This window comes from Eutrigla gurnardus (assembly GCF_963514095.1).
Source record: "Eutrigla gurnardus genome assembly, chromosome: 13".
Lineage (NCBI taxonomy): Eukaryota > Metazoa > Chordata > Actinopteri > Perciformes > Triglidae > Eutrigla > Eutrigla gurnardus.
In genome coordinates, this window is record NC_139936.1 from 27,402,044 (window position 1) to 27,415,477 (window position 13,434).

The following is a 13,434-nucleotide window of genomic DNA, read 5'->3' on the forward strand; positions in this document are numbered from 1 at the left end:
TGCCATCCCAAATAAACTGATCAAATCTATTAATCAAATTCATCTAAACTTCATTTGGAGAAACAAATCTCATTACATGAAGAGTAGTGATATGGTTAAAGACATAAAGGACGGTGGCTTAAAAGTGATTGATTGCCTCAATGGAACCCTGAAAATATATTAGATCTTGTAATAATTTTAATCCTATTTTATTTTCACACTGGAGGCACTTCAATCATCTTGTAACTAAACTATATCTGAATGTTGTTCATCTCGACCGAGCCTACTGAGATTCCCAGTGTAGCGAAAAAATACGTACCCTACGCCATCACCAACAAAATTAAGACTTTGGAGTGGCCTAGTCAAAGTCCTGACCTGAATCCTATTGAGATGCTGTGGCATGACCTCAAAAAGGCGGTTCATGTTTGAAAACCCTCCAATAAGGTTGAATTACAACGACTGTGCAAAGACGAGTGGGCCAAAATTCCTCCACAGCGCTGTCAAAGACTCATTGCAAGTTATCGCAAACGCTTGATGGCTGTTGCTGCTGTTAAGGGTGGCCCAACCAGTTATTAGGTTTAGGGGGCAAATACTTTTTCACATAGGGCAATGTACATTTGGATTTTCTTTTCCCCATAATAAAAGAAAACTTCATTTAAAAACTGCATTTTGTGTTTACTTGAGTTATCCTTGCCTTATATTAAAATTTGTTTGGTGATCTGAAACATTTAAGTGTGACAAACATGCAAAAAAAGAAAAAAGCAGGAAGGGGGCAAATACTTTTTCACACCACTGTATAGTATATTATCTCTATCAAATTTGTTGTCCTAAGATACTGAAAGAAAACTAACAATTTTAACGGGAGAGGAGCTCACATAGATCATATCAACTTCTCTTCTCTAGGTTCAATAGAAGTTCCCTTCTTAACCAACATATTTCAGACACTAACACACAACGTGTTCTAAAGTTTCATTGTGATTACAAAATGCACACCTTCCTGTTCTATTTGCCCTTTTTGAATAAAGTGCTGTTTAATCCAGTATCAAAAGTTCACAAATGGAATGGGGTTTTCACTGTTTCCTGAACCTGAATTCATAATTTCCATGAGAATAATTACATAATCCTCCTCATTCAAATCAAGAACATAACTGGAGAAACAAGAAGATATGGGACAAAGCATTTTTTTTTAAATTAGAATTCATAAAACACCTTGGAATGTGACCATAAGAATCATCATATCCTCCACACAGGTTGCTGTATTGGTACATAAGAAATAACAAAAATTAAACATGCCATCAGTGAGAGATATATTCACAATTTCACTTCACAAAAAAGTAGCTACTCTGTGTCACTGCACCTCACACACCTGGTAGATGCACCTTCCTTAAATGTCTTTTTAGCATACGCCTTAAATATCCAGTATTTGGGAATACAACTGATGTTCATAGCTAATGTTTAATAACTTCATGGTACAAATGATGTGAATAACTCAAAATAAAAGCTTTCAAAGATGTTGAAAAAGTCCCAGCATCTCCTCTCATAATGTGTGTAATATACACATACCACTCATCGATAATTAAACATCAGCTGCAGTCTATATAGTAGGGTTTATCAGCTGTAAAACAACAATGAATGGACTTTATATGCTGTGAAGATGCTTTATAAGTCATAGTAGTTCAACTAATCAAATTATTCCATGGCAACTTTCAATAAATAGTATATGATGATAAATGAAAACAACACAGTCAACTCATTCGACTAAGTCTTTTCTTATATAATGGTAAGACATGGCTTATTTTAAAAAGAGTGGTAGATAAAACAGCGGATAATCATTGTCAAAAGTCGACAGATTTTAGTTTGCGCATCTCTTTCTCAGTGAGGGGCTGCTGGGAGAGGATTTTGTCATGCAGACGGTGGTGTTTGCCAATGCCGAGCTTCGGCAGACCTTGGTTCAGCCCCTCCAGCAGCACACATGACTTACACAGAGCCTGGCTGGAGATGTAGCCACATCGGCTGCAGGTCCCCTGCCTGGGCATCTTCACCCCCTCCCGCACAGACAGGTTCTCCCCTGAGTGGATGATATCCATAATGGAGCTTGGCCTTACGCTCTCCAGGTCCTTTAAAAAGGTCCTTGCATAGCCACGATAAGCATTGGGAGAGTAGATACATTCAGTGGAAAAATAGTCCAACTTTTTAAAGTAAGCATACAGAACAATCTCTTTCTCATACGCGTATTTGAGGGGCTTGCAGCGTGGCACGACCCCTTCCCCTTCACTGGTGGTGGAGATGGCAGTGCAACGGCGCAGACGGGCTATGTCCCCTCGCAAGACGTTCATTAACACCGTCTCTGCCACGTCATCAGCATTGTGACCTGTGGAAAACACACACACACACACACACATATCCAGCCATTGTATCAAAATATATGTTCTTTGACGTTAAGGCTAAGAGTGCTGACCTCGCTCACATTTCAAAGTTGAAATCCTCACATTCACATTTTAATGCTATTCAGATTTACCTGTGCATATCTTGTCCACTTTCAGCATGATGGCTCCTCTGTCTAGCGCCTGCCTTCTGAATACTCCACAGAAGGTGCAGTTATTTTTCAGTCCCACCTGCTTCACTATAGCATCCATAGTCCAGCCATACAGCTCCTCATACGACACAATCTTCAGTGGCAGCTCATACTGTTGCTGATTCCTCTTCACCGTCTCCAAGGAGTCATCTCGGTAGCCAGAGATTCCCTCGTCCACTGAGAGAAGCATAAGTTCAAGGCCGTAGTTGTATCGCTCATTTAGGAGCTTCATCACATGTGCGAGCACTGTGGAGTCCTTTCCACCAGAGGCAGCAATGCCTACTATTTCCCCAGATTGGAAGAGCTTTGCTGCCACGACCGTCTGATGCACCTCCTCCTCGAAGGCCCAGAAGAAGCACTCCTTGCACAACGAGTGGCCTGTTTTGGGACGTTTCATCACGGCACGCTTGTCAACACAGTTACTGCACAGGACCGGCATCTTCACTGTGGGATGACAACGTTCAATTAGTTAAACATTTCCAGTTAAAAACGATTAAATACCCACTCATTTACAAAGCCGACTGTTGATGTTTACTCTGACTGTTTGATCATTTTCAATGATCTCTGATTTTACACGACAGCAGACCGTCTAGCATCAACTTCATGACGCTGTAGCATGTTCATGTCAACATCATCATCGTGTTAGCATTAGCATTAGCTTCATGTTCCTACCGACGTCTCCGGTGAACCGACGGCTGCGTTGAGGACGTGGGGAGGAAGTACGAAGAACAGCTCCAACAACGTTAACGTAACCCGACCAAGCGGCATGTCTATCGTCATGTGTAGTTTCCTGCTTTCGCAACGGAAAACAGGAAGTGACGGCAGCTGCTTCCCCTGCAGCGCCACCTAGTTGTGGGAGTTGGCCTGTGCACATTAAACTGCAATATTAACGGCATAGACGTTTATTTTACCGTCGTAGACCATTTAAATAATTAATTACGCATAACTGACATTAAGTTTTATTGTACATGCTGTTCCTTTAGGGTGTTGGTAAGAAATCTGCCAAAGAACTTAGGCACAGGGTGAAACCATAGACTAAGAAGTCATCCTTTGGGTTGTGGACTACACTTTTGAAGCCATTTTGAGATTTGTGTAATCAATAAACAGAAGTGACCATATTTGGACTGTGGAGGAGCGACGGGTGGATCAGTAACTCTACTGCTTTATCTGGCTCAAGCTGGCTTCTGGTGCAAAAGCTGTTAACGAAGTTAGCTTCTATAATTCAAGCTAAACTTCACAGCTTAGTGTTAAATTAATCTTAGTAGCTAATTGCATTGGTAGAGTGATAACAACAGGATTGATGCTATGGTAGAGACCTGTCAATCATAAGGTGGCCATGCCCTAAAGCATACGCTGCTGTTTCTTTTTGACTCTAAATGGGACGTTAATTTACTTAATTAACATCATGTTGTTTTGAAGAAGGCATCTAAAAAACTAGCAATTGAGACCAGTAGTAGGCTCATTTTCTCATAGATTTCTTTTTGCAACCAGATGAGTCGTCCCCTGATGGCCAGCAGAGAGAATGGAAATTCAAGGCATTTCAGAATTGCTGCCTGGGTGAAACTCAAGTAAATCATACAACCAAGTCAAATGTAAGCAATAGATATTTATTAGTTTGCTTCAAAGAATGTCACTACTGCAACAGATGCAATAGATATCAAAAAGCTGTGTGGTGTAAATGAAGGACAAAGGTGTTGATGCTGGAAGGGAGCAAGGCCGAGGTCAGGGTTCATGATGGGACAGAGTCACAAGCTTAGTTGACGGGGTGGAAAGCACCCCTCTGATGCCACTGCATGTCCCTGACACGCCGAACCGACTGGATCTGAGGAATCTGGGCTCCGAACTCAGTACTGTCCTTATACTCCCCCTTTTCAAACAGGTACTGATAGCCTCTGTAGCCTGGATACTGATAGCCCACCCAACTGGGGCACCAGAGGGGAAACAGATAAGAGATAGTTCTAGGTGAAGAGACACGTAGTGAGTTATTTGCAGTATCACACATCTGTGGAGAGAATGGACTCACGTGCCACTCTGGACCCGAACAGAGGAGACCTTCTCCTGGTAGCCGTGTGCATGAAAGCTGGGGACATCATCATCAATGATTTCTATCTTCTTCCCTGCAAAGCTGGGGTTTTCGTAAAGGACAATCTTGTGCTCCTGGCTGTCCTAAGAGAGGAGCAGAACAATTCAACCAGTGGATGATTTGTTAACAACCGATGGGATGACTGATGGGAGTATGAACACTAAGAAAAGTCTGTATAAATATGCGCCAATAATAATTACTCATTTTAATATGAGGGAATGTTCTGTATCGTAGAAGTGGCTGAGAAACGTTCCATTTTAGGATCAAAGAAGTGTCTCTCAATGTTAGATGAGACGATATACTGTTCAACTTCACAATTTTCTGTTTTAGGGTTGAAGGAACTGTCCATGAACAGAAAAGCTACCGTTCATTTTCTGCCTGTCTGCCTGTCTGTCTGTCTGTCTGTCTGTCTGTCTGTCTGTCTGTCTGTCTGTCTGTCTGTCTGTCTGTCTGTCATATTGCATGCATAGGTAGAGTCTTTCTTACCACTTTAATCGGGCGGAATGCAATAATGGTGTCACTGCGCCTGCTGTTGGTCCAGGAATCCCAGCGAGGATACTCCCCCTTCTCAAACACAAACTGCTCGCCCTTACAGCTCGCCTGCTCATATCCCACCCATCTGAGTGGGCGGGGAGAAACAGATGGAGGCTTGTGATTGGTGTTACAGGAAACAGAACTAGTAGCACACATGTATTGTTTTTTTCTGGCTATTTCCCTCCGTTTCATTCCATACACATACACAGTTTTCTTGACTGACCCCTGACCATGTTGTCTTACTCTGATACACCGAGCCCGTCCCCCTCTCCCTCATGCATGTTACTAACTTGACTTCTTCCCAGGAGTCTTTGCGCTGGCGCAGCTTGTACCTGCTGCCGTGGACCTGCACCAACTATTACATTATTTCTATTATTTACAATGCTACTATTTGAGCTTCATTATTTGTATCATTGAATTACACCCACTGATGCTGATCTTTAGTGATAATCCTTTCCTACTATTGTTTTTCTGCCACTTCTGTTGTTTCTGATATTACTGCCCTCATTACATGTATTTGATTGACTATGTTGTAATTGTTGTTGTTTATTCTGTACACATTCTTTCTCTGCTTCCCTGTTAAACGTTTGTTTTACCTATTTGATGGGGTCCTGGGGCGGAGGATGTTGTATACTATACAGATTGTAAATGCCTCAGAGGAACAATTGTGATTAAGGGCTATACAAATCAAATGAAATTGAATCTCTGTTTGTCCTAATGATTTCCTTGTGTCCTGTCTGACCCACTCACGGTCCACACAGCACCAGTATGGAGCCCACTTTCTCCACGCCTGCTTCCTGGAGGTTGTTGCAGGGACCAGTCAGCTCATGGCAGCGTCCCTGGAAATTTTCCTGTTCATAGATAACCAGCTATGTACCGAAAGGAGAAAAGGGGAGAGTGTGAGTGTTAGAGCTACTGGTCTCAATTTTCAAGAGTTCCAATTGTTTCCAGTTTGATGTTCGGAGGATGCACGTATCCAGAGAGGGCATGCACCAGTTCCTACTCCAGGAGGAAGTTGTACATTGTAATTGATTTGCTGATTTCCTCTCACCTTAAATGCACTGGTGCCTGGCTGCTGCTGCTTGGATGCAGGGTTCTGGTGGTCTGTGGCCATAGTGAATGGATCGGCAAAGATGAAACTGAAAAGAAAAATGAAACGTCTCCATTTCAGATAAAAATCTATGGATTTACGAAATTGATCTATCTAACACATTAGCAGGTCAGACTGCTGCAATGACCTGGTTTTATATCATTTAGCCACACACATGGATAAAGTGCCTCTCTCCCTCCAAAACTAGTTTCTCACAGTCACAGCCTTTTAAACACAGAATTACAACAATGCAACATGGGAGATAGAGTTTCAACATTAAACATGGTAGCAAACTGAAAACAAATACTGACCAAAAACGACAAGCTTGATTTAAACACACAGTGCGATGGACATGAACCTCTTACCAGTACCTGTCTGTGCCAGTGTGTTTGGGATGGCACGATGAGCTCAATTTATATGGGACGCCCAGGGGTGGAAACTCTGCCAACAGTACCCACAGTGTCCAAGCCAGCCTGCAGGTCGGCCTGCCATAGGCCCAGCACACTGAAGTGAGGGGTCACCATGTAGCCTCCCCCCACCCTGGGGTGTCACACTCCCACAAAGTTATTTCATTAGTTGTCAGTTTTGTCCAGCCAGTCATTGTTCGATATCCACATGATTCAGCACAAACAGTGCCAAGAGTCCCACACCTACAATGAGAGAGAGAGAGAGAGAGAGAGAGAGAGAGAGAGAGAGGGAGAGAGAGAGAGAGAGAAGGATTGTAAAAGATGAGTTTTACTGTGCTGGAGAGATTCACACTGATTTCAATAACTATTCCAAATAATGCTGAATTTATTTCCACAACAGTCGGTTTATTTGATATTCAATTTCTAGAAAATACTGTTCAGGTTTCATGTCAAAATGTGTGTTCTCACCTGCTGGGAAGTTCCAGCGCTTCAACCTCGTCAAACCTGTTTACTGCACATCTTCTTTCTACTGTTGGCAGTGAAACCAAAGTTCATTATCTTTCATTGTAGTTTTAATGATGCTGCATGTGCATGGCAATCCTGCAAGGGTATGGAAGTGAATGTCTACTTTAGAAGAAAACATATTGTGTGTTAGACTGTAAATAATATGTCAAACTTCAATGCACAAACAGGATCAAAGTGAGCATGTCACACAGATACAAACTTTTGTAGAGATTTCAGATAAGAGAGAGATTTTCTCAACATTCTCATCTCCATATTTGATTTGCGATTCCGTTACTTTATGTGAATAATTTGTGAGACTTCATAAACATACTGCACCGCCTGGTGCTTTTTGCTCCACTTCACTTTAATTTACTTCACTTGTGATACCTTTTCAATATCTTCTGAAAAATCTTTTAAAAGAGTAAAAAAAAGTATCTTTTAAAAAACAAAAACAACCAATTTATTAATTTTTACACACCATTTCATTCCCAACATGATATAATTACAAACTTAAAGTCAAACTTTTATTTATTTATAGCATGCCTTTCGTACAAAATTGCAACAAGGTGCTTAACAATAAAATTAAAATACAACAATACAAGGAAAATACATAAATACAAAAAAGGGATGAAGATTAAGAGAATGCTAAACTGGTGCGTTTTAAGGTTCTTTTTAAAGGTATTTACAGATTGAGATGCCCTCAGCCCTTCATTAATGCAGCCTCCCCGTAACTCCTTGTCCTCACCCAGGGAACAATAGGAGTGTCAGAGGACCGGAGTGATCTCAGGGGAAGTTGAGATAAGTTGAGAGCATGTCTGACAGGTATTCAGGCGCTAGTCCATTGAGGGATTTGAACACCAATAAAAGGACCTTAAAGTCTATTCTAAGACTAAGAGGCAGTGAAGGGACTTCAGGACGGGTGAGATGTGTGCTCCTGGTCTTGGTCAGTACACATGCTGCTGCATTCGCAATGATCTGGAGTTTGTTTAAAGCTTTCTTAGACCAGGAAGAAGAGCATCGCCGTAAGGAAGCCTGCTGGTGATAACAGCATGCATGACATTCTCAGTGTCTGCCTGGGAGAGAAACTCTCTCTTTAACAATATTTCTAAGTTAATTAAAGGCCGTTTTAGTGAGATTCCTGATGTGAGATTCAAAAGAAGCAGTTTTGCTGGGGTCTTGGCATATTGTACCAAAGAGTTTAATTAGTCATTGCACAGTATGTGTTATATTATGTGACATCCAAAAGTTGATGTGATCAATGCATTGAACCAGTTTAGCAAGAGGGCAGATGTCATTGGATGATAAAGAAATGTACAGTTGTGTGTCATCGGCACAGCTATTCAAATGAATCCTCTAATGATATTTCCCAGTGGCAGCATATAGAAATGAAACAACACAGGTCCATGAGTGGAACCTTGAGGAACCCCATATGTTATGCTAGTGTTAGCTGAGGAGTGGTCACCAAGGGATACAAAATAGTCTCTACCAGACAGATAAGATAAGCTTTCAAAGCAAGCCAGAGAGGCCAACACACTTTTGTACTCTGTTAATGAGGAGGTGATGGCTGGCTGTATCGTACACAACGCTTCTAAAACGGTCATTTACAACTTTAACTAGAGCTGCCTCAGTGCTATGGTGAGGGCGGAAGATACACAGCTAAAATTTAGATAATCATTTAGCTGTTTAAAAACTAATTTCTCAAGAATTTTACTTCAAAAGGAAAGGATTGAAATTGGCCTAAAATGATTTAGCACTGAAGGACCCAGGTTACTTTTCTTTAGGAGAGATTTCACAATAGCAGTTTTCAGTGGGACAGCAGGGAGTGATTTACAATAAGCACTTCATCCTCAAGATAGTTAAACACAGTTTGGAAAAGGTGGGACACATCTACTTACACTGCTGGATCCTTGAAAACAACTATTTCTGACAGAGAAGTCACTTTTATCAAACTAAAAGTTTTATATACAGTACGTATGAATATATGAAGTTTGAGATTTCAGTCACAGATGCATGAAATATGACATAACGGTACCAAGTAATCATATAGAATTTCACAAGTTATGACACTATAAGACTGGTTGAGGATGTGATCACATGAGATATACTTTGCAGGGATTTTGAAAACAACTATACTTGGGCGGAGAAATCTTTTTTTTTATCAAATACATGTTTTTAATGTTGAACTTTTCCAAAATAGATAACTGTTTTGTGCTGCAGCCTTCAGAAAGCAAGTGAACACCCGTATAGCTACCTTTACACACTGACCTCGGTGAAAAAAAGATGCATGTGAAAAGACGGATTCCAGTTTCTATATGTTGTTGTAGTTGTGCTTCATTCTGATCATTCTGTTTTCATTTCTGTTCAATAGAAACAAGACTGTATGACACAGCAACACTTCATTATTGGAGTTGTTTCCTGAAATTACAGGCAAGATTTTGATCAACATCTGGTTGTATCTTCAATGCCGAGGCGAGAGCTTTAAACTGGTTGTGACATCTATCATGTGATCATTCACAGGCCTGAGCCTACAGCTGCTGCTTTTGAGGAACATACACAGTAAACCAACTTGTTTAGTGTATATCTGTATGAGAGATCTGGGTGAAAGCTTTACGCCCCAGTTAAAAACCACAGATTTAAGTATAGCCCAAAATACATTGAGAATTACAGGAACATATAATAAACCACTGGATGAACTCAGACTTCCTCACTGAGAGCTTTCTCCTCGCCCTCCAGTGTGGGAGATGTTAGAATGAGGAAGATGTTCTAACAGTATTACTGCTTTGAGAACATCTGAAGGCCATGTAGTGCAGCAGTCAGATGTGCGTTTGTGTTAAAATGCAGGTCACACTCAATTGAATAATTCTATGAGGAGAAGGATTTCTATTTTTGGAATACAACATCAACATCTATTAAATAATAGCTTGCATGTGCAATTTAATGTAAAAAATGATCACATGATTCTGCATATTAAATCTATTTGGATTGTGCAACACAGATCTCAGCTCATTGTCACAGGACTAATATTTAACTTATTAAAACTATTATTCACAATGGCTCATATTGACATTCAACAAAGCTCCTTCCAGTGCTGTTAAGTAGATGTTTGATTTGCTGAATAAGTCATGTGATTCTAATGCTGCTGGATGAGGCTTTGAGGCAGTAAAAGTGCCTCACACGACTTCTGCCTCATGTTGGATACATTATTTCCGCATACATGTCGGTTTTCTGTGAGTCTGTTAAAGCCACGTCCACCTGACTGACAAGTAAAACATCACCAGAAACAGGTTCAACTCCAGGTCAAACTACTTTTATTGGCCACTGAAACATACATGGCACTCCTCATTGGGCACAAGCATCGTTTGCCGTGGTTATGTTGAAGGCAGCGGGCTGGCTGTGGGCAGTGTGGGGGAGGCTGCGGGGGAGGGGGGTGGTGGTGAGAGGATCCTGCTCAGCTGGCTCCAGCTGTGGCAGGAGGGGCAGGAGGTGCCGGGGCAGGGTCGGGGTCGGGGCCGGGGCCAGGAGCCGGAGCTGGCTCAGGGACAGTAAAACATCCCCTCTTGTGCCACTGCATATCCCGCACACGTCGGACAGACTGGATCTGTGGTGCAGGGGCCTCCCAGTCATTCCAGTGCTTGAAATCTCCTCTCTCGAAGATAAACTGACGCCCCCTGTAGCCTGGGTACATGTAGCCAACCCATCTGGAGGAAAGGGAGACAGACTCACTGTGATGCATGTCTCATAATCACACAGTCAAGCAGAATAAGGAAGTAGACATCAGAAAGGAAGGGGCTTACGTTCCGTTAAGAGCCTTGACACTCGCCACGCGATCCTGAAAACCGTGGCCCCACAAACTGGGCACATCATCGTCAACAATCTCCATCTTTCTCCCAGTAAATCCTGGGTTCTCATACAGGTGTAACTTGTGTTCAGCACTGTCCTATAGAGGGAACCACACACATGGACACATCCTTCACATGTAGTCTACAGTAGATCATTTCCATTTGAAAAAGAAAATGACGAAATTAAATGTTGACTGAAATGATGCAGGGAAGTAATGTGTGGGCAGCTCATATTTGAAACTCCACACATTTATAGAGTTTCATGCTGCAGTGTCAGCTTTGTATTGAGATGCCACCCACCACTTTGAGAGGCCTTAGAGACAAGAGAGAGTAGCTGTTCTGACTGTTGGTCCAGGTGTCCCAGCGTGGATACTCGCCCTTCTCCAGAATAAACTGCTCCCCTGTGAAGCCATGCCGATCATAGCCCGCCCAGCTGACAGGAAACATTTCACATAAAAAGAAAAGGACTTTACTCTACCTGACACCATATCAAACATTGTATATTTTATAAACTAGATATGTTTTCCAGAGACAATTACTTACGGTCCTGATTCAACTATCACAGATCCAACCTTCTCCAGGCTCTTATCCGTCACATCTTTACACTCTGCAGAGAACTCTGCCTTGCAGCCCTGGAAGTTCTCAAACTCAAATAGCAACACCTGGATCATATAAAAGGACCAGATTCACCAGCATGGAGACACAATAGGGGGAGAAAGGCCTTCATATTTGTTATAAAGGAGACACATTGTGAGAACCACACAATACTGTAGAATCACTAACAGTAGCTTGTATTCAGATGTGAGTTAACCAGCCAACATAAATCAGTTGACCTATAGTGGGACTCTGCGGTGGTTCTGGACCAGGTTTGCATCCCTGCAGAGAAGCTGGTTGGGGTACCTTATATGTGGCTCCAGCTCCACCCTGGCTCTTCCCAGCAGCCAGCTGCTCCGGGGCGCTCTGCTGCTCCGACATCCTCCTGGTCCACTGCTCCTCCACTGTTTGGCAGCAGCACACACAAACAGGAAAAGCACCATCGTAACATAAATGCATGAAGCGCACTCACACACATGCACAGACGTGCACATGCACGCGAAAAGGAAGCTCAATGTCATCGCTGGAATTTATAGCTCACTATAGCATAGAAGGGTTGCATTCATTTGCCAATTATCATTAAATCAGCTGAATGAATCAGAGGATTATATTAGTAGTTCCATTACAATCTAAAATCCAAACCAGGGGCTCCACTTGATGCAGCACCATCTAACTCCATTGCAATGGAATTATCACACCAAGTGTGTCCAGAGGCTGGTTTTACCTGGGTATGCCTGCTTGGAAGTGGTAGTGTCCCTCTTTTTCGGTCCCACTTAGTGTTTGGTGGAGTTGAGCCATTAGAGGGCAGGGGCAGGGGGGGTATTTATGGTTTATTTCTGGCCACAACAGCAGAAAAGGGGGAGCTGTTGATACAGCAAGTCTGTCGCTCACATTGTGTCCGTAACGCTGCCTCTCAATAGGCAGCTGTGTTGGCACACGCTGCCCTGCCGGTCCGCCCGGCTGCCAGTGAGCACTGTGTGTGGGCACCGGGACCGAGAGCCAAGAGGATTCAGTAAACAGCCCCGCTCAGCACAAACACACATGCACACACACTGGGACTCAACCACAGCAAACCTCCTCACACCTTTCATGTACATGTTTTGAGTTTGTATCAGCATGATCACACACACACACACACATTTATTAGGTACACCTGTCCAACTGCTCGTTAACGCAAATTTCTAATCAGCCAATCACATGGCAGCAACTCAATGCATTTAGGCATGTAGACATGGTCAAGACGATCTGCTGCAGTTCAAACCGAGCATCAGAATGGGGAAAAAAGGTGATTTAAGTGACTTTGAACGTGGCATAGTTGTTGGTGCCAGACGGGCTGGTCTGAGTATTTCAGAAACTGCTGATCTACTGGGATTTTCAAGCACAACCATCTCTAGGGTTTACAGATAATGGTCCGAAAAAGAGAAAATATCCAGTGAGTGGCAGTTCTGTGGGCGCAAATGCCTTGCTGATGCCAGAGGTCAGAGGAGAATGGCCAGACTGGTTCGAGCTGATAGAAAGACAACAGTAACTCAAATAACCACTCGTTACAACCGAGGTATGCAGAAGAGCATCTCTGAACGCACAACACATCGAACCTTGAGGCGGATGGGCTACAGCAGCAGAAGACCACACCGGGTGCCACTCCTGTCAGCTAAGAACAGGAAACTGAGGCTACAATTCGCACAGGCTCACCAAAATTGGACAATAGGAGATTGGAAAAACGTTGCCTGGTCTGATGAGTCTTGATTTCTGCTGCGACATGCGGATGGTAGGGTCAGAATTTGGCGTCAACAACATGAAAGCATGGATCCATCCTGCCTTGTATCAAC

The 13,434-nt window shown here is 42.7% G+C and overlaps 3 protein-coding genes across 5 annotated transcripts; all 3 read right to left on the bottom strand.

Moving 5' to 3' along the window:
- Positions 1-986: 986 nt before the first annotated feature.
- LOC311023065 (cytoplasmic tRNA 2-thiolation protein 1) lies at positions 987-3,334 on the bottom strand. Its single transcript, XM_084024728.1, has 3 exons — positions 3,227-3,334; positions 2,498-2,998; positions 987-2,350 (listed from the first exon to the last, which is right to left on the bottom strand). The coding sequence occupies exons 2-3, from the start codon at positions 2,991-2,993 to the stop codon at positions 1,815-1,817; spliced, it is 1,032 nt and encodes a 343-aa protein (XP_083880854.1). The 5' UTR covers positions 2,994-2,998; positions 3,227-3,334; the 3' UTR covers positions 987-1,814.
- An 824-nt stretch (positions 3,335-4,158) lies between these two features.
- Positions 4,159-6,633, bottom strand: crybb2 (crystallin, beta B2). Of its 2 annotated transcripts, none has more exons than XM_084024950.1 (6): positions 6,627-6,633; positions 6,223-6,310; positions 5,922-6,040; positions 5,124-5,256; positions 4,578-4,720; positions 4,159-4,476 (listed from the first exon to the last, which is right to left on the bottom strand). In XM_084024950.1, exons 2-6 carry the CDS (start codon positions 6,283-6,285, stop codon positions 4,308-4,310), a joined length of 627 nt encoding a protein of 208 aa, XP_083881076.1. In that variant the 5' UTR covers positions 6,286-6,310; positions 6,627-6,633; the 3' UTR covers positions 4,159-4,307. The 2 variants fall into 2 exon arrangements, with proteins under 2 accessions (XP_083881076.1, XP_083881077.1); XM_084024951.1 differs by lacking the exon at positions 6,627-6,633 and adding an exon at positions 6,573-6,596.
- A 3,836-nt stretch (positions 6,634-10,469) lies between these two features.
- Positions 10,470-12,436, bottom strand: LOC311023076 (beta-crystallin B3-like). 2 transcript variants are annotated; one of them, XM_084024744.1, is made up of 6 exons: positions 12,330-12,436; positions 11,912-12,009; positions 11,555-11,673; positions 11,312-11,444; positions 10,967-11,109; positions 10,470-10,870 (listed from the first exon to the last, which is right to left on the bottom strand). In XM_084024744.1, the coding sequence occupies exons 2-6, from the start codon at positions 11,984-11,986 to the stop codon at positions 10,621-10,623; spliced, it is 720 nt and encodes a 239-aa protein (XP_083880870.1). In that variant the 5' UTR covers positions 11,987-12,009; positions 12,330-12,436; the 3' UTR covers positions 10,470-10,620. The 2 variants fall into 2 exon arrangements, with proteins under 2 accessions (XP_083880870.1, XP_083880869.1); XM_084024743.1 differs by having other exon boundaries at positions 11,912-12,020; positions 12,330-12,418.
- Between the last annotated feature and the right edge of the window lie 998 nt (positions 12,437-13,434).

Coding starts and splice junctions, on each gene's coding strand:
- LOC311023065 (XM_084024728.1), bottom strand. CDS start 2,993: ATGCCGGTCCTGTGCAGTAACTGTGTTGACAAGCGTGCCGTGATGAAA. Junction 2,351..2,497: donor AGTGGACAAGATATGCACAG/GTAAATCTGAAT, acceptor TGTTTTCCACAG/GTCACAATGCTGATGACGTG.
- crybb2 (XM_084024950.1), bottom strand. CDS start 6,285: ATGGCCACAGACCACCAGAACCCTGCATCCAAGCAGCAGCAGCCAGGC. Junction 6,041..6,222: donor CAGGCACCAGTGCATTTAAG/GTGAGAGGAAAT, acceptor TTCGGTACATAG/CTGGTTATCTATGAACAGGA. Junction 4,721..5,123: donor CATTCCGCCCGATTAAAGTG/GTAAGAAAGACT, acceptor CTCCTCTCTTAG/GACAGCCAGGAGCACAAGAT.
- LOC311023076 (XM_084024743.1), bottom strand. CDS start 12,403: ATGGCTCAACTCCACCAAACACTAAGTGGGACCGAAAAAGAGGGACAC. Junction 11,674..11,911: donor GAGCTGGAGCCACATATAAG/GTACCCCAACCA, acceptor TATATGATCCAG/GTGTTGCTATTTGAGTTTGA. Junction 10,871..10,966: donor GTCAAGGCTCTTAACGGAAC/GTAAGCCCCTTC, acceptor CCTTTCCTCCAG/ATGGGTTGGCTACATGTACC.